General features: G+C 39.2%; 1 protein-coding gene across 12 annotated transcripts in view; it reads right to left on the bottom strand.

The window, feature by feature from the left end:
* Window positions 1-21,068, bottom strand: part of NFIB (nuclear factor I B) — a 458,972-nt gene that overhangs the window by 215,074 nt on the left and 222,830 nt on the right. For 11 of the 12 annotated variants that reach the window (XM_058695324.1, XM_058695325.1, XM_058695329.1 and 8 more), the window contains exon 2: window positions 18,635-19,166. In XM_058695324.1, the coding sequence (XP_058551307.1) occupies window positions 18,635-19,166 (532 nt within the window). Of the gene's footprint in view, window positions 1-18,634; window positions 19,167-19,561; window positions 19,582-21,068 lie in introns of those variants that run through there. The other variant, XM_058695328.1, reaches the window with a different exon arrangement.

Below are 21,068 nucleotides of genomic sequence, written 5' to 3'. Positions count from 1 at the left end.
TTTATACAGTCGCTGCCATGACTCTTTGCACGAAGTATTTATTAAGCATCCCACAGCAGTGCTTTTCAGTGAAGAAAAAAGAACAAAAAACATCTCAGATAATTCTTAAATCGTTACTGGAAAGGTGGTAAAATGCCTGTCTTCTCTATATCGGAATTCCAGTACCTGGTACACGGTGCCTGATACGTCGTAAGCACTCAGTGAATGTTCGTTGAATGACCAAGCAACTTATGTGTAGATAGAATGGCTCTGAAATGCCATCATAAAATGGCACGGTGAGACACGTCACTTCTTACATATCGTTGGTCATAATCTTGTTACATCTGTGCATCATAATCAGCATTCAACTAAACAATCAACATTGTGGATCCCCTTATGGAGAATCAGGAGAAGTATGAAAAAAGAGAAAACCTGACGGCCGCCCTCTAAGAACTTACATTCACTTTGTATTTGTCCGAGGGGGTGGGGCAAAGCACAGAGAAACTGAATCTCACACACTGGATTCAATTCTATCTTTAGGAGGTAAGCCTGATAACCTTTAAAGTTTGCAAGCTACTTTAAAAGAGCTAAATATAGCATAGTCAAAGAATTGCCATAGTTTCCCTCTTACTTTTTTCTCTATGAGGAAACACTCTCCTCTGGAGTAAGTATCATCTATAGAGAGTAAAATATATTGGGAAAATTCAATATATAAAGCTGGGGGTTATTTTATTGTTGGATGTGTCACTATATCAGCCCACTGCTTTTGTAACAAAAGTATAAATCTGCATCCGAACAGATGCCTTAGCTCAACCTAAAACATGTATTATCCCAATGAAACAATTATTTTTTTCTACCGAGCTGGGGACCCACACTTGATTTTTAAAATAATAATAATTATTATTATTACTTCAGAATAATTATTCTGAATACTTCAGAATATTATTACTTCAGAATAATTTTAAATAAAATATTTTTTGCAGAATATTCTTCTTTCCAGATTTGTAACTGCCTATAGAATTATCTTCTCAATTCTAAAATATCAAAAATGAATTATGAGATAGATGGCATATATTACCATTTTCCTTTCGAGATTATAATTACAAACTATAAAAACACTAAAATTAACTTTAAAATATATTACATAAAACATTTTAAACAGTGTATAGAGGATTACGTTGAAATCTAAGCACTAAGCTATACATAAAAATCATTTCAACAGTAGAATTCAGTTTACTACCCAAGCTAAAATAAAGAAACAGGTTAACCAATCAAAGCCATTCAGTAATAAGACTCCCCACATCGCGGCTAAAGCTCTCTATTAGATTTTTCTTTTATTAATAATTTTTTTAAACAAAACACCAAAGTTGCAGTCCCCCGAGCCCCAAAATATATCAATCTCAGTACAGTAGATCATCTCAATCATTGCTAAATAGAGTTCATTTATGGAAGAGGAAGATTCTCGGTTATCTGTTTCATTTTGTTTTATTTTTGTTACATAACCCCTAAGAAAACCCTGCTTAAGAATCACCTCCTCTCTGTAACCTTTCCTTTATAGTCCCACAGGCTCTTCTCCCAGAGAGCTCAGCAAATCTAACTGTATAGAGTAGCTGGTTAGACTGTCAGTTAGGTATATGCTTATTGCAAGATCTGGCATTTTCCTTTCCCAGAAACACTGTAAGTGACCATTATCCTTTCCTTTCTACTTGTAAATTACTTGGGAGAGGCCATCTATATTTTCACTATTTTTTTCCTAACTCCTTAAAATACTGGACGTGCTCAGCCCGGAGCTTCTACTCAATAGGCATTTCTCAACCATTTTCCACCTTCTGTTCTACCAAGTGTTTTGTATTTCCTTTGAAAGTAAATCTTGATAAATTCACATAGGTCTACTTCCCTGACTATATGATGCATGTGGAATCATATTAATGACCTACCAAAATAAAAATAAATAATATGCCATATATATGTGTATATACACACACTTTGGAAAAACTTAATGACAGATAAAATGAACAATAACAAGATAAAGATCATTATCCAGTGGCTACCGAAAAAAAATTGCCAACACCAAAAATGTTTAGGCACTGAAAATATACTGTCAATGAAATGACTTTTTCAATTATGTAACGTTTTTAACGAACATGACAAAACAATCAAAGTTACTCTTCCCAGGAAAATCTTACAGAAAATACAGAGATACTCCTTCCGAACTTTTTGTGGGACAGTAACTCAGCGCTATTGGAAACATAAAGGAGGAAAAACTACATGTCACCATTCAAGCCCAACAAAAGGTTTAGGATTTTAAAGTGTTGGTTTACTACATAAACACGATCTTGCCTTCAGTATTCCCTGCTAGGCAACAGTTATGGGTATGTTGCCGTTTGTTTCTGATTATGTTTATGTCTGGGATTTCCTTATAACCCAAATGAAAGGCCTTCTGAAAAATGCGTAGTGGGAGAGTATCCTGGATTCTAAGAAGACATTTACATTGGAACCTACTGTGTCTTTACGCTCCTAGTAATGGTATTTCCTTAAATCACCGGCAAATACTGAGCTGAACATAATGCTCTGCTGTGGTTCTATACTGTTCACTTCTTTAGGGGTCAGTTTTGAGACATCACAGAGCAAGTACGATATTTCAATTTTTGCCACATGAATATTTTTTCTTCCCGCTTGTGGCACAGCATGGTGCCTAACTTAAGGCTCTGCTCCACAGAAGGGAGATCAAGTCTTCCAGAAGCCTCAGCAGAGGCGGTGAGCATTCAGTGACTGAATAAAGAAGTACTTAGGACCTACTATGTGTAGGCACCGTACTGGCTGCTGATTAAACCGCAGCAGTCATTGCGAGCCTCTTACAGAGTAGCCGCGATATGACAGGCATGGTGTTAAGCACGTCACGAGCACCTTCCTGGTTCACCCTCGCAATTGCCAAATAAAGTAAGTGCCCACCCCAGAGCTCAGGAAGTTGAATCTCAGAGAACATAACTAATTTGCCCAGTCATGTAGTGAATGGTAGTAAAACAAACACTGAAACCCGCAACTTGGTTCTAGAATATGCTCTATTGCTAATAGGGACGCTATATGTCCTCTGTTGTTATCTTACCCGTCTTGACATTTAAAGGACAGAGGAGGTGGGGAAGACAGTACTTACACAGTGGCCAATCACCAGTGGAGACACAAAAGAAACCAAGCCTCGATAAAAAGATTTCCCCAGATTGAGGAACTTCCTTTGAATTACTTTAGTAACATTCATTTTATTTGCCCATAATGTTCTACCTTCAATTTAAATAATCTATATTCATTCACTGAACAAATACATATTATGTATTTCAAAGTGTGCTCCTGTAAAATTTCCATTGATTTGGGGTCATGCTCTTACACAATACCTTTCATTCACCTATTTTTCCAACTATAACTGTGCCTTTAAAACATGCTTTCAAGCTTTCCCCATAAAGCATCAAACTAGAAACTGGCTACCAAAAGTAGATGATATTAAATTTTTTCTAATACTACTAATGTCTCTGCTTTAATTTATTAATCTCTGCTGTATTCAGGGGTAACCTGATATACATAAGCCCATTACAGGACACTCCTAAAGCAATTTCATTTATAGATAAATCTTTTATGCTATAAAAGAATTCTTACCTTAGCAAAAAGAATCATTGAAAGTTGCCTTTTGAAATTGAATTCCCCTTCTGAAATTATTTTTTTAACGTTTATTTATTTTTAAGAGAGAGAGAGAGAGAGAGAGCAGGGGAGGGGAAGAAAGGAGAGAGAGAACCCCAAGCAGGCTCCATGCTATCAGCACAGAGCCCAAAGTGGGGCTCAACCCCACAAACTGTGAGATCATGACCTGAGCAGAAACCAAGAGTCAGGCGCTTAACCAAATGAGTCACCCTGGCACCCCACCTTGCAAATTTAACATGTTTTGGTTTCTAAAAACTAAACTAAGAAAAAATCCTTAGAAACAGGTCTTCAATAAAAGGAGGTATATGGATGTTTGTTTTAAACTTGGGAAAAAAAAACCACTTTTTTAAAACTACGATGAGAGACATATACCACACAAAGGAAAATGGAGGTATAGCAATTATTAAGCTAATCTGAAAATTGTAGACATCCAGGAAGCAGAGCTTAAAACAACTCCTCATAACCCACTCCCACTTCTCCTTCCAATATTTAACTTCCAAAAACTAGTTTTTCTTAACAACCAGTCTCAAACATGACCTACGATATTACCAGAAATCTGGCAATACATCTTTAACGGATCCTCTCTGTTTTCCAACCAGTATCAAATCCCTATTAGTGGACCATAACTTAAGCAGGATTTTCCATGCACTGAAAAAAAGAAAGGCAGTCATTCTCATGAAGACCAAGGCTGCAAAATGACTTCATTAGAATATATCCTACAAAAAGGTACGAAAGAAAACACCGGCCTCCTGAATCAGCTGATTTCAATGTTACAAATACTAAGACTTGTACAAATGCTACAAATAAAAATACTAAGACTTGTAATCACAATTTCCCTCTATGTTCCTTAAAAAAAAACAAAACAAAAAAAAAAAAACTGCTGCTATGTTCACAAAATAATACTTTTCATTATTTATGCTTATTTATGTCCTTGTAGCAGTAAAACTAACACAAACACCCAAAGTGGCTTTGGGCCTGTCTTAGACTCAGTACCTACAGCCGCTAAGTGAGAAGGTCCCTAGAGATTCTCGCAGCTCCCTTTTTTGAAAAAAGCAAGCTTTTTAATCTAGCTTGAACCAATTTGACTATTGGACTTTGAATTGAGCAACGTGAAAGTGTTACTCAACAGGCAAGTTACACATTTTCTACTTCTTTTTAATAAATAAAATGTATTAAAACCTCAAATTTAACAACACTATGCTAACCTTTATTAAATATTGCTTAACATGGAGGGGATAGTCCCTCTGCCAAGGTAACCAGGAGCTAAATTCCTAAGATGCCAGAGCTAAGAGGGATAGTAGAAGTCTTCTGGCCAATATCCTCACTTGACAGAGACCCTGAAAGGCTCAAGGTCTCCTGGGTACTTGGACTACCAATTTTCTTCTCCTCGTCTCCAGCATGCTTCTTCAATCACTATGTGGCAGAGAAGAAACTCTACATCAGTAAACAAAGGACTGGAAGGAAGTAATTCCATTGCCAGGTCACTAAATAATTTAGAGCCTAATTTTTCCTTTTTTTTTTTTTTTTTTAATGCAAAGACCTTATGGTCAGAAACTTACAGTTCAAAGTACATGAAGTAAAACCATGTCTATGTGAAGATATGTCTTCTCCCATACGCATCTTAAGAAAACAGCAAATAACAACAACAAAAAAAATAACTTATCATCAGCCCCTAGAAAACAAAAACTGAAATTAAAAGAAAGAATGGAGTAAATCTAAATTGTATATTTTCATTCCTTCTAAAAGGATTAAATAACAGAATTCTAAATGGTTTGTTTGTACTTTCCATGCAATATGTAGATTAACCATGAAATTCTGTTTGGGACACTTTGACATCTGTTTTCAGTGCATTACAATGAAATCTGGGGACTTGATACATACATTTGCTGTAATAAAACTGTCACTAATCAGTGTTTTCCAAAATATTGCCCATAACTATTACTATTCAGTAGTCTCATTTGCATGATCTAATATTGTTGCTACATCATGTTTTTCCCTGACAATGTGTTAGCTGGTCCCAGGCACACGGTCTAAAATGGCTGCAAACCACTGGATAATCTCAGCGCATCCAACCCACTCTGCACAGACGCATGCAATCTGTCCTAGATGGGAACTAATACTTCATCCTGCACGAAGTATTTTCCCTGGAACTGGAACACCCCAGGTGGAATTCACATCCTGGGTGTGAAAAACTCCACAATAAAAATAGCCCACACTGAGGAGGAAATTATGCCTTGTGGGGCTTCTACAGCAGAAGATATAAATGTCACCCTATTTCAGAAGTCCCTTCAACAAATCTGCAATAATGCTGTGTGAGTTCAGAGTCCGTCATTAACTCAAACCATTTCTACGAAACGTAGAATAAGACTGGACCGGACTTGAAAACTGAGTCCTGTTCATTTTCTCTGGGATTAATACATAGCCGCACGAAGAAACACTAGCTCACAAGGTGTTAACACAGCCTCCCGGATACTGGATTGAAATGTTCCCATTTCATATCGCATATATCCAGTGGGGCATTTACAAAACCTGGATCTCAGGGGGAAAGTAATTCCGAGAGCCCAAACATGGTGCTCACCAGAAAACCAAACCTTACCAAAAACAATTTGTCTACCTAGGCTGATTCTAAATGAATTCCATATTTTATCAGTACTAGGAATCATACTGCAATATAATTTCATTTTGTCCTCCTATGAACTCATCTTAAACCCAAAATATGTTTCTCTATACACATGTTTTATATTATAAAATGTTGGATACAAAAAGCAGATTAATTTTAGGCCCTAATGCTATGTTTGTTAGTACTAAGAAGTCATTCCAAATGTTCCAAAAGGGATTAATGTAGTATAACAAGTCTATTTAATTATTGTAAGACCAGTGATCCTCATATTACTATAAGCAGCTTTTCCCTTATTTGGAGACTGTAAATAGAACAGATATTGTTACATGATAACTCTAAGTCTTATCCAAAAATATTAAAACTTTACCGTCAGGAAATTTAAAGGAACATGTTAGCATCTCCAGGAGGCTATGAAAGGCAACCAGTATTTAAGAACCATGAACCATATATGCACTCCTATTTTAGGTCAACCTCATCTTTAAATCATAAGTGTAAACAAAGCTTTTCCAATGTATTGGAAAGATAAAATACCAAAGCCTTCTGCCATCAACAGCAATCCGTTTTACGTATGTTAAACAATTTTGGATAAAATTTGCTTCATGGACTAAAATACGCACTTTTTAATTTTTGCGTATCCCACAAACAGAAGAATAGCAACTGAACACCAGGTATGTCCTCAAAGAGAAAACGCGTGACACAGATTATTCACAGTTATGTGCCAGAATCGAAACAAACTAATCAATGTTCTGATTCGGCCTGCTGCACATCCCAGTTATCCTTTAACAGATGAACAAACAGTGACATAGCTTTTCCTGTCATTCCTGGCCAGAACCCCCAGGTATTATTATTATAAAATGCTTCATATGAGAATATGACTTTTTTTGGAACGGCACCAACGTGACATTCTCTGGTAGAGATCATGGGTGTGGGTGAATCTGTCCACTTTCCAAACCTGTTGGGCAGAGAGAGCGAGGGGAGCCACCCCCCGGCCACAGACGTCAAGTGTTATGACCAGCTCCCCGTAGATCTGCCCACAAAAGCTGACCACGGGATCCAGCCAACCAGAGCCATAAAGTCAAACACTCATCCCAAATCTAGCTTGAGAAGAAGTAAATGTTCTAACCCTTTCCCATGTGGCTTCCAGTTGTTCTCAATAAAACTGAAATCACTTTAAGTAAGAAATAGCAAGTTTTTTTTTTTCCCCTGGAGATCACTTAATTAATTTTCTTAAAACCATAAAAAGGATAAATGGGGAAGACTGACTTAAAGGAGAAAAGCTAAGTGGTAATGAAGTCAAAACAATTCATGCAACTAATTAAACATTTTGAGTGTTGACCCAACCAGGGGTGACTTTTAAATAAGACACTTACAGACTTAGCGTCTAAAAACCAGCGGCATGGTCTTCTTCAAGAACAATCCAGCCGAGCTGGCCACATCATCACTTCTGTCCAACCAAATTTAAAACACAAGTGTAGTTCTCCCAAATGCTGGCAATTTAAATTTTTGGTAAATAAAAGTCTTATGCTTTTACTGGAATGCAATGAATTACAAGTCTTGCTAGGACACCCTTCATCTGATACCAAAGTTGAGTTATGTATTCAGAGAGGTGCTAATAGAATTATTTTACTCCTTCCTTTGACACACCACTAGATTGATCACAAAACTACTTCTCTGGTAAATGTGATATGAAGGACTGCTAAAGCTGCACAGTTATCCTAGTTTAAGTAGATTTTAAAACTATATACAACTAGCTAACTTCGTATTCCTACATTTAGAGGTCTTACTAACAAGTATCTATTCACATCACTGATCAGGCCTTTCATTTTCTCTTGGGAATGTCTTATCACCTGATGTGTACAAACTAATTGATGACCTTTTGCTTCAACACCCAATCACTCCTTCTCTTCAACATTATGGTAGCTTCTCTGGACGTCCATGTTATGTGATGTTCCTTTACATAGAGCGATAATGGCTATTACTAACATTATCGCTTTTCTTTCATGAATTATTTCATTTAATCCCAAAACAGTCCTGTGAAGCAGACATTTTAATCCCCATTTTACAAAACGGAAAACCAAAGCACCTGGAGCTTACGTGGCTTGACCAAGGTCACAAAGCTGATACAGGGTAGAATCAAGACTAGACCCCTAATTGTCAGAGTCATCCATGTACTTTTGGTGCTGGAAAAAACCTAAAATGGCAGGAAGAAGGGAGATGTACTCAACTCCAAAAGCAACCCAAAATTCAAAGGATGACAGAATATTTTAAATTGCAGTTAGTTGCTCTTCAAGCTATGAATGAGCTATCCCTCTTAAGTAGTTCCTACAAGATCTAAGCCCTACTTCTCTCTTTTTTTCCACCTTCACTTTTCCTCTTTCACTTCTGTAACGCGCACTTGGGTACACACATACACACCCACACCCACCCCCCCCACACACACACACACACACCCCAGCATCCACCAACTACTCATGGTCCAGGAACTTAACCTCTGTAACTCAATAGTTGAGATCCATTGTAAGTTCTTTCACTGGAGGAACTGAGACTGACTTCAGGAAGAAGTCATAAACATTCATAATCCTCAAGAGCTGGTCAATGTTTTCCAGCCACTGTCCCACTGCATCCGACCCATTAACCCACTAGCCATATCCAAACCCAACTCTATGGTGGCTCTACCACTGAGGAAGCCAACGAGTGAAAAGAAAGCCAAGAGACATGTCTTTGAGTCTAGACTGGGTTTTACAGAACAGAGAAAAACTAACACTACTGAGTAAAATCAGATTCAGTGTATTTCGTTCACCCTTCTTCCTCGAACCCCTGGGATGCTGGATTATCAACACAATTAATGCTGAGAAGCATTTAAATTCCTTGATCTTGTGAACATTCCTGGGGGAAAAATAGTTTCAAACAACAGTCACCTAACAAAAAAGAAAAGAAAAGAAAAGAAAAGAAAAAGTAACATCCTCTCACCTGCCATTTCAGTTATTTTTTTAAATGGGAATAGAAAAATCTAGTGCTTTTTCCCAAGGTTCTAGTGTCTGTACCACATTGTCTCTCATCTGTCAGCGTATCCACACACATGTATAAACAGCATGCGGCGTGCAAGTAAGGAAATGCACATTCTAACTTAAACTTCCTTTTTTCCTCTAATAATTTAAAAATAAAATGTAACAGCTTGGATTTTAAATATTTAATCTGGCAAATATAGGAAAAATCATGAACTACAGTGTCATATTTGGCAAAGAAAAATTTGGTAGGATAAAAATATCTGTGTTTTAGCATTTTAGAAGGCATTTCCAATATTTTAAAAAATAAAATTATTTCACTGCTTCAGAAGAGAACAGAGGTAAAACTCCATTTTTGCCTACGGATCTTCGTGAAGAATACAAAGACAATTTTTATGTTCATTAAAATAAATATTCAATTTCACATGCTGGCAAAAGTCCCCACAGAAATAAAAACTTCCAATCGACTAATGGTTCGCTACCATGTATTGGAACTTAAGCTATTTAAGTCACAAAGAATAGGCTTCCCCTAAAACCATACACTCTGAGTTATAAGATGGAATACGTAAAGTTACAACATCACTCTGATTTCCGGAAAATTGTGGCTTATCCTGCATGGTTAGTAGGAGGCTTTTTCCAAAGCTGGACAAAGATTTACATGGCGAAGTTTAGAAGTCAGTTGTTTTAGGACTTATATATTGGTACCCAAAAGCATAAATAAATCTATCACTTTTACCCTATGCAATGACAATAAAATATTTTTATTGTAACAGCTGAAAATGTTGAAAAGCGATTATTAAGGAAATCATAAATATAAAAAGCTGAAAAGTCGACCCCAGAAGAGTGGGGGAAAGGAAACTGTGATGTGCATCATCATAAAACACGGAAACTGAAAATCTAAGCAGAAGGAATTCAAATCCCTCCAAATGCCAGAATACTATCCCCCAACTCTTGCAGCAAGGAGGGCTGCAAATTTGTCCCCATCACTGTCAGCAAACAAAAGAAAGTCACTTCTACAGCCAGACCATGTCAAACAGAAGACATGGCTACTGCAGAGGGACGCCTCGAATCCACTGGGGTGTAAAGTCAGGGCTGGGGCTTTTTGTCAGCTATTACCATAAAAGAATAAGAGGAAACAGTGACATTACTGCACAATAGAAAGGTCAAACAGCTTGCAGCCATTTCGTGACCCAGACAAGTCAAGGTCAAAGGATTCAGGTAGCAACTTAGCCAGGGCATAAGTTACAGCACAAATGAATTGTTTTAACACATCAGCTTTGGTCAATTAAACCTAACAAGGCAAGTTGCATCACGTAGCAGGGTTCCTGACACCAAGGCCAGAAGCTGAGACCGACCTCATAAAACAAGGCTTTTAACATAGCATAGCAAATTTAAGGTAATCCATCCAGAAACTGCAGATGTCAGAATAATAAAATACAAGTTGTCCTAAGCAGGAACATTTTTCACACTTTAGATTTCACTAATAGAGGGGTATAGACTGGGTATTGACATACTCGTGTTATTAACATAGGCATAAATGTAATCCCCTCCTCACGTGAATTACAGAATGCACCCTATTTCAAATAACTTTCTTAACATCTGTGCTCATGATTAGATTTTTGTCCTGAGCTCTGCCATTCCCTGTTAACAGCGACACATTTTTTCCACGCATTTTTTTTTCAAAGTGTGCTTTGGAAAACCCAAGTTTTTAAAGAAATCTTCAGCCTCATTCAGCATCAGAATATAAATTAGTGTCACTTCGTATTAACTGATTCCTATTAAAGGCTTTTGTGTAGTTTCGTGGGAGATATGTGTATCTTAAAATTCAACTGAATCCTATGTATTAGATTTTCTATTTTGAGAAACGGAGTTAAATCCAACCCCAAATTTTAAACTGCACAGACTTAGAATAAAGACTTTTTTTTTTCCAAAGGCAATTCTTACTTTCTTTTTTGCACTTGTTTAAACAAATCCCATTTTCAAATGATTTGTGCCTCATCCAGAACTTACTACATGCTCTGAACTGCCTTAAAATGGGATTCTGAAAATATACAACCTCCAGGCAACTCTCAGCTAGTAAAATTACTTCATCCATCACCCCATATTTTCAATTATATAGTCCTTATTCAGAGTTCTTTAATTTGTCTGTGATTCATCAACGCTGTCCTGTTTAAACTATCATCATAAAAGAGAGAATATGTGTTCCTAAGTGTTTTATTATAAACAATATATTTATGCACAGGAATAGTTTGCATTCCTATCTTAGAACACTGCTTGATGTAAATTTTGAGGACTTTTTTTTTTTTCGATGTGTGGCCTTCAATTCAGCCTCAAGGTCTTTCCACCTCATTGGTTAATTGCTAGCCATTTCTTCCAATTTTCTGAATAATATAACAACCAAAAGCCCAACCATTCAAGTCCCATTAGCCTCACATCCTGTACCGTTCAGTCTAACACAAGCTAATCCCACAGACTCACTCCTCACTACACGGACTTCACAAGGTCCTCGCCGTCTGATGATTTATGCTCGATGCCAAATCCTCACAACTGAATTCAGTTAAATTAACCACATCACATAATTAGAGTTCAAGGGCCCAAGAACGCTCTCTACAACAGGACGACGTACCGTGTGGCCACAGGAAAGCATGCATGATTCAGAGGAAGTTCCCCTCTTGCTGTGCTTGGCGCTGAGGCACGCTGCTGTTAAGAACCCCAGTTTCCCATCACATAACCACCAGTCCTTGAGACTTCTAAAATTATTCCTCCCCCACAAGGATGGAGGGGGAAAAAGCTGGAAACTTTGCTTAGAACATTACGTATGGCTGGTCACTTGTTCCGCCACGGCACATAGAAAATGCTATCCTTCCCCAAGCAGAAATCCCTACCGAGAAGCTGGGCATCACCCTTGCCTCTGTCCACGATTTCTGATATTGAACAATCTCTCATTTCAATAAGGTTTTCCTCCGCTATCTTCACTCTCTGCAGCCCTAAGCTTCCAACAAAGCGGTAATTATTCCCTTCACTGTAAAGTCAGTTATCATACAAGCCACTGGGATGACAGAAAGGAAAACTTACTTATCTCCACTTTTACGAATTCCAGAGAATTCTGACTCAGCCGTGCGCTGGGCCCCTCCCTCTTCAGGTGCTGAAATCCTAACAGGTCGGCAGAGATGGCAAGGGTAAAAGAGTGTCGTGACAGAGGTTTTTTAACCCCACTGATCCAGTGTTTCAGTCCAGTCAGGCACAGTGAACGTTTATGAGGAGAAAGGCTTTACTAAGTCAGATATCTTGGAGCGTTTCAGACTGAAATGCCACATGTGAAAGGAAAAAGTTAATGGAAGGATTAAAACTTTAATTTCCTTTTGGCAATTCCCTCCCAAGTTCCAACTTTAAGGAAAAACAACTTAGTAAATAAGAAATCCTACCCAATCTATGTTACCTCGACGTGTGGAAACACTCTCCCACACCACGCTAGAAAACAGCAACTTTAAAGAACTTAAAGCAGTGGCCATAGGTGTCCTCCCTAAATGGCTCCTGCCCAAGCTCCAAGGCACACACTGAATCTGTCGAGGAGTCACCCTTGGGAAGGAGTCACATCTCCCCCCAAATTACCGTTATTCCTGAATAATGAACACCATTTCGGTTCTTTTACATACAGAGTCATTTTACCACTCAAGAGGCATAGTGCACTGAATTTGCAGATCCAAACCCATAATCTAGATGAATATTTTTTATTATAAAATGTGCACTGCTGTGCATATGGGGGGGGGCGGGGAGGGCAGAAGGTGTGTGGGATGTCTAATGCTGTCGGTAGGATATTTTCCCTACCTTCGCTGCCTCCAGAAAGTGGGTCACTGTTATTTTTTTTTTAATATTTGAAAATCATAATGGATGTAACAAACGAGCCTCTCCCCTCTCTCTCTCTCTCTCTCTCTCTCTCTCTCTCTCACTGTCTCTCTCTCCCCCTCCCCTTTCCCTTTGAAAAGTGAAATCATATTAACAGCAATGCAAGAGCTTAGTTTGCCATATCAGAACACAGATGCCAAGCTTTCCCAGCTGGCAACTGGGGCCTCTGAGTTTAACTCTTGAATTGTCTAGCAGAGCTCTCTTATGGCGGGGACATCATGGCATGGAGGGTGAACTTCTGGCCCCTTAGACTGTGTTTTCTTCTTATCAGTGAGAAAATTGCTAAGTATCTTATCTTACAATATATGTTCCCACAAAGGTCTCATTAAGCCTAGGAGCTAGGCATGCCAGTAAGAGCCATTCTTTATCTGGTGAATTGTGTGTGAGCCAGAATGCAAACAAATGTGCACTGCAGTTCATGAGTTCAGTCAAGGACAGGATGCTAGATGGGAAAACTTAGCAGTGTTCCCCTAAGTCAAACATGCACACCAACTTTACGCTCTCTGAGCACTTCGCAATGCAAGCACGCCAAATCATCCTAGAGAGCAGCCTACTCGTAACACAGTATAAAAGCTTAGTTTTCCCCATAATGGGAAATACCTGCAAATGAAGTGAAATTTATTAAAATGTTAAAACACGCTGTCAACTTGCAAACCATTATCTACTTAAGCTTTTCATAAAGAAATAATTGTTACCCAAAAGGATTCTAAAAGTCAGTAACTGAGGGAGGAAGATAATTCTTCGCATTTGCTTCCTCGCTAATGATATGTGACAACCGGGAAGGATTCTATTTCAAAAACAATAATAATGATGTAAACAAGTCACATTTTTCACAACTTCCAAATGTACTTTAATGATCACAACACTTAACAATAACACAACAAAAGTTGCCATCCAGCAACGGACCATGATTTTAAGGGCTCCACGAGGCTAAAGGAAACTCCGCTTTGATGAGAGCCATGAAGTTCCTGGACTCTCTTCAGTATCCGAAACAGGTTTAATAAGAGTGCAAAGGAGAGTCCAAAAATCAGTTAGGCTGGCTTAGTTTAAACTCTAACCTGTTAAATTCAGGACAACAGTTACTATCTCTTGAGATCTCTAAACTTCTTAGTATGTTCTGACCTCTTCCTGCCTCAGAGAAAGCCCAGTTCCCCCACCCAACCCAGCCTGTTCCCCCTTCATCCGGGACACAGCCTGGACCCAAGGCCTCCCATAGGCCAGACTTCCTTCCCTGCAGCCCTTTGGGTAGAACTGCTAATCCTTCTTATTAATTAACGAGATAACGGTGGTTAACGGGAAAGCGGCAGTAATGCTAACTATCTAGGAAACTTCAACCAAAATTATTTCAGCCCTTTGGTTGCTTTTCCTGGTGTGCAGAATTGTGCACTGAGAATCTGGCAACCTTTTGAGGCAGAATTGGGAAATTCAGCCATGAACGATTTGTATCAGACCTTAGCACATAGGTTTCCTCATTAAGATTTGCTTATTTTTTTTTTTTTAACATTTACACTGTTACACACTGCTAACTAGAAAGAAAAGTTAGATCCTCTCAACATGTTACTACAAAATTTGGAAGGGCAGAAACTGAAGGAACTAAAACTTGCATAAGAAATAAGCAGTGATGTGACTGAAAGCAATACTCAGTCATAATGAATGCATTATATATCACTCCATTCAGCTGGCCCTCCACACCCTCACTGCACACCCCGCATCGTACAGCCCACTTCTGTCCCAGTAAGGTGTCCTGTGCAAGGCTTGCCTGGTTTTTGTTTTGTTTTGTTTTGCTTTCACGGATGCAATCACAAAGACAAGATGGGGAATAGTTACCACCTGCCCCAGAATCACTGGACATCTTTAACATCTTTGGGAAAATGGAGGCCACTTTAGAGCTATTTTTCCCTTTAATCTCTCCCAGGCTTTAAAAAAAAAAAAAAAAAAAAAAAAAAAAAAAAAAAAAACACCTAAAAAATAAAAAGGAAGGGTTTTATATTAGCTAAGGTTTGCTGCAGCAAACAAGCAAGCAGCTTTCATTCAGGGATTGTCAAAAACTTTCCAGTGTGCCCACTGCAATGCGGATGCCAACCAACGAATCAAAGGCATTCAGCAACTAGACAAAGAGGGTCTGATGCCAACCTCGGTGCCACTGGCAACCATTATTGGCATCAAGCACAGTGTCTGCCTTTTTTTTCCCCCTCGCCTGGCACTTCACAAACAAAATGGCGGTTCTTGTAGCAACGAAACAGCCGAAGCGCAGCTCTCTGAATCAATAGCGTCAAATGATTTTATGGATTTAAACGCAGTTACTCCCCCATGATGTGTACATTTTAGGTAAAGTGAGGGGCTTATACAATTTTACAAACGACTGGATCAAACACGACCCTTTACTAATGTAGAGAAATAGAACAAATGGACTAAATTGCGGTCAACCGGGCTATATGCGTAGAAGAGGCTGAATAACAAAGAGATTTAGCCTTAAAGAAAATACTGCCTTGTGGCCATGTGATGCGAAGGTCTAATGCACTACACATCAAAAATGATTTCAAAATGCATCAAGTTTTCCCAAAACCATATCAGATGCAGATGTAGTACTATGGCTTGTGTCGAAGCTCTAGGAACTTTCCACATTTCAAAAAACATGAGGCTGCTGGGCATGAGGGGGGGAAAAAAAAGAAGTGTGGGTTGAACCAAAAGAGAAAGAGGGAAAAAGAAAAGCATAGGAAGTTGGCCAACAATGGAACTTTATTATATGTTGGTCTTTATTTCATCCTCCAAAAGAGATGCAGCTTGTGATCTTGTATAAATAACCAAGAGGACTATTGACATTTCTAGATCTGGAAATTGTCAATATATTGTAACATCACTCCACACTGCAATGCGGATGCCAACTAACAAATCACAGGCATCCTGAGCTAAACAAAGAGGGTCTGATGCCAATCCTGGTGCCAGTGGCAACCATCTTTGGCATTCTCTCTGTTCTTTCTCGTGTTTTCCTCCCAGTCGCTTAGAAGTGGGGAGACAGAGAAAAAAGGGGGGGGGAGAAAGGTAATTTCGTTGCTCATTCTACTGTAAACATTACAGTTTTCTTTTCCTATTTTTCTTTCATGTCTTTCTTCATACTTCTTTGCCTGATTTATAAAACAGACTTAAGTGGGTTTTCATGTACTTAAAGGAGGAATAAAGAGTCATGATGGGAGATACGCAGCACTTTGATTGACTGCAGACTTATCTTTGTAAATGCCTTCTTCAATCAATTGTACTGCGAACCAACACAATTAACCTACATTTGACCAAAAAATAAACCAAGAAAATAAAAAGATGCAAATTTGGAAAAAAAGGAAAACGCAAAAGCATCCTGATGTGACTTTTTCAAAGAAAGAGCCAACAGATGTTAAGAAGAGATGCTGCGCTGGCAGATAGGAGAGGATACAGAATAGACGTACGGGGTAAAATAACGAAAGCTTTCTATGACAGATACTTAGAACAACAACAAAATCAGTGTCTTATCTGAAAACATGGTCTCCGAGAGTTGTTTTTAAAACTTCGTGATTATTAGGACCAATGGTGCAAAGCAGAAGGCATTTCTGCGGTTTTCTTTCTTCAATCTACCTTCACAAATCCAAAGGATGTGTTCTTTATTGTCAGTTCATCAACCAAGAGAGTTGGCTGCCTGCCCCGGGAGGGAATGTACATACGTGCACACCTCCAGGACTAGCCTTCCAGCAAGTCAGAGTATGAGCAGCAGTGAATCTTCCCTCCCTGCACTACAAAGTTGCATGACCCACTTTTTAAAACTTTACTTCCAGCCTTGACTTTCACAATTCACATACAACACACTCTACAGTCCAATGCACATACGTAGCCCACCTTCCGAGGTCACCTCCTAGACAGCTGTCAGTCAAATTAAGTGTCGTGTGTTAATGGCCTTGGATTTTAGGACACACAGGGTGAAAACAGAGTTTTCCCTAAACCATCAGTGCTTGGACTTTAATCCTTAAATGCACGGAAATGGTAAATGCGGTGTTTCCAAGAGAAAAATAGTAAACGTTCCAAATATGTGTTGTCCAGCATATTATTTAAAATCAAACTAGACATTCTTCAATGACGTTTAAGCATTATCTCTAAAACTGTATCAAGGAATTATAAAGATAAAAAGCACATGATAAGTATCTGGATTTCTGAGCCAAACGACTATAACCCTGATATTTTATTTTCTTGGACAGTAATAAAGTTCAGACCGATTTCTTGAATCCCACATTTGTATGACGAACATCAGATACCCGTCAGCCACCACTATCCGCCTCCCTCCCACCAGGCCGAGGTAGGAAATGACCCACCATCTGTGACAAATCCAACCTCAGTCCACTTTTGGTATGCTGCTTTTTAAAATGATGTTTTACTACGGACTGTTGCTAATACGTGGAAATCTGTATCTTGACACATGTATTTGAAGAAGAGCAACTCTCACTATTTAAGGAAAGGCATACTAAGAAAAATAAAAAATAATAAAGACACATTTCATGAACTCAAAAATACGTTCAGCAAAAATCTCACCTATTTTTGACTCATCCGGGCAACATTTACACCACCCTCTTTACCAAGTATTTTTTTAATAGGTATGGTATGTGGTTTCCACATTCTTTTTGAGATTTATTTTAAACCAGTGTAACCAGTCCACTTTCTGTTTTTGTTCTGTCAGGAGGGCTACACCTTTTCTCCTCGGTAAGTTTAATAAATTCACATTCAAGTAAACTAATGATACTAAGTCTTCCCAAGTCACGCTGGGGAAATATAACGTCAATTATTTAAACAAGAACTACAATCCATTCCATCGACAGCGACTATTATTACACAATCAGAAGTAGGTGTTGATAGAAATATTTAAATTAAATAAATCTAGCTCTATGTAAGATACACTTTCTGATAGACAAATGCTACCTTGGGCATTTTGTAATAGGAAATGTTAATTCTATTTTCGGTGCAATAGGACTAGATTCGTAAATAAAGTTCGTCTACCACGCTAGTTAGGAGGCTATACTGAGATTTTTAAAAAGCAGGTTTGACTCTTCATAAATAAATTTACATTTTCCAACTGAGAAAAGATGACTGCATGCAAGGAATGTTGCCGAGGACAAAAAGTGAATCGTAATTAACTATCTTTTGCAGACTAGTCTGCGTCTTTGAAAAGGTATATGCTTTCAAAGACATTTGAAAATGCATCTCTTTGTGGTCTTTTGTAAGACATCCACGCCTATCCAGGTACGAAAGCTCCATGTCTATTTCCACGGCTTGCACGTGGCCGTGGGCATGGGAGTAGCCAGAGTGGGTGAAGGAGGTCTAGGGGCCTCGAGGACCATCTAACCCAAGCCAGATACTCCGCATATGGGGTTTGTGAGCAGTGTTTGCCGAGCTACAAGAAAGAACGATCTGCTCCTACCTTGCTCCTGCACGTAGTATGCCAAAAACAAATCAAGCTCCTTAACTGATACTGTGATATGATGTGGCTGGACACAAAGTGCTGGGTTTGTGCAATGTGGGGATTTCATGAGCCGCTCTCCATCGGTACTTTCCAAGGGGATGCCTTTGAACAGGATCACCATGACTAGATCCAGACGCCAGACTTTGTCTGCCTGTCGCAGGCAGTCGATTCTCCTGATCTTACCCTTCTGGTCGGGATTGGATAAGACACAGCACGGGTGCTTCTTGCCAGTCACGGTGAGCACAAAGTCCTCTCGGTACTCCTGGCGGATGTCTTTGCGCAGTTTGGCCAGGAGCCTGGATGCCCACTTCTGTTTGATTTCAGGCTTTTCGCTGAGAAGCTCATCTTTGACTGCTCTTTCTTCATCCTTTGACATTCGCTTCTCATGCTTTTTAAAGTACTTGCGTTTCCGAGCCTGCAGGTTGAACCAAGTGTAGGCGATTGCACGGACGTGTGGGAGTAGTGCCTCGATGAATGGGTGAAATTCATCCTGTGGAAGATGGGGGTGGGGGGGGGGGGTCAGGGGAGAATACATACACAGTCAGTTTCATTGCAAAGGCTCAAAAAAAAAAAAAAACTACAATCCATTCCCAAGCACAACAAAAAGTTAGGCATAAAAATAACATTTTTTTCTTATTTAAAATTATCAAAATAGCAAGACAAGAAGAAAATAAAGTATGACAAGCAACCCCTTTTCCACCAAAACTTACAGGTTGATTCTGCCTCCTAAAAAGAAAATAAGATTTATATTTGTATTTCCACTCTGGCCCATCCCCCTCATTCCCACCATGCATCCTACATTCTTTAAAACGTAAGTAAACCAAGGTGCTTGGCACCTAATTTAATATCTAAATATTTGATTGACCAACTAACGCTAAGCAGTACCATTTTACAAAGAACACAGTGAGATTTTTTTTTTTTTTTTTAATCGGAGCAGAGCTGTTCAGAAGGCAGGAGCGATGCCACAGTTCATTTCTCTTCTCTGTGGCACAGAAACACAAAGCATATAGATGCTCAGTGTAATGCCACACAGTTCCCGCTTTTGGAGCATGCTCTCAGCAAGAGGCTGCTGGTGGCTCAAAGAGCATGCGCCATTAAACTTGATCCATTTTCTTATCAAACGTCCAACATTCCAACACTGAAACAGCACCATTCCAAGAGTGGTAACTAGAGAAACCGGTATACAGTGAGGGAAAGTGGGCAAAGGACACAGCTTGTCGTATCAGTGTCCTGAACAGAAGGTTTCCATACTTTGAGCAGTGCGTTCTCTCCCCTCCACCACCAACACTAACCTCCAACACACACACACACACACACACACACACACACACACACACACACGCATTCTCACTCTATTCTCTCATAGACACAGAGACACGCTCTTTCGCTTTTCAGCAAAAGTTTCTAAAGTTGCAAACAAAAATTATATGAAGGTTCTTCCGGCAGCTTTCCTACAGAATCCGAAGCCCCACAGAGTCGGTTAATTTGTTAACCGATCACAGGAGTATGGCAATTATTCTAAACCCCTTAAAAATCCATCTGAGGTGAACAATGAAAAATGGCAACTTGGCACCAACTTTACATGCTTTGTGTCTCTGCATGCGGTGGCAGGGTGACACCAGGAGTGCACCGCTGGTCACTTACTGCTTTTGTGGAATCAATACAATGCATTTGCTACGCATGTGAATTCTCCGGCAGGACTGTGGGTGCGTGTATGCGTGGCTTGGGAAGCTGCACGTGTATCGACTGTACAGTGTCCTGCCTTTTGAATTAAGTGGTCTACCTTAGGGTTCTGCATTTTTCCTGCCTGTTCCATCTAAGCCTTTTTTAAGGGAGGGAGGCAGTGAGGAATGGCAGATAATCTCCACCTACAGATATTTCAAGTGACTTCCCAAAGCAGTTAGCGTTTCATTACTTCCTGCCATAGGTAAAACCTGTCTCATAAGCTTAGGCCTATTTACTGCTCAGAGAAAGAGCTAACCCCCTGTGCACACATTCTGCATGAATGCAATAAACCAAGATCTGAAGCAAATAAGAACTTCCGCTGCAGCCACTTTTCTGGTCACACTGACTGTATTGTCACCCCAACCAGAAAATAACTTTCTCTACCCAATCATATCCCAACGTAGTATGTGCTGGTGCTAGTCACCCTGAACTATGTGAAATAAATTCTCTATCTAACCAGCAGACGGATGAATTGCAGGAGGGTTAAAGATGAAGAAAGTGCCACTGATGCCACTCTTAACAAAGAAGGTGTCCCCCCAAAAATCCCATATAGTTTTGAATCCATTTTGAAGATGAAATTCAGGTTTCCAATGCTAAACACCGCGGTATGTCCACAGCCTGCACTTCCCATACGGAAAAGGTGTATGTATGTCCCATCCAATCAATA

The sequence above is a fragment of the Neofelis nebulosa genome, chromosome 12 (assembly GCF_028018385.1).
Source record: "Neofelis nebulosa isolate mNeoNeb1 chromosome 12, mNeoNeb1.pri, whole genome shotgun sequence".
Lineage (NCBI taxonomy): Eukaryota > Metazoa > Chordata > Mammalia > Carnivora > Felidae > Neofelis > Neofelis nebulosa.
The sequence above is the reverse complement of the archived record's forward strand: the minus strand, read 5'-3'. Positions and strand labels throughout refer to the sequence as shown.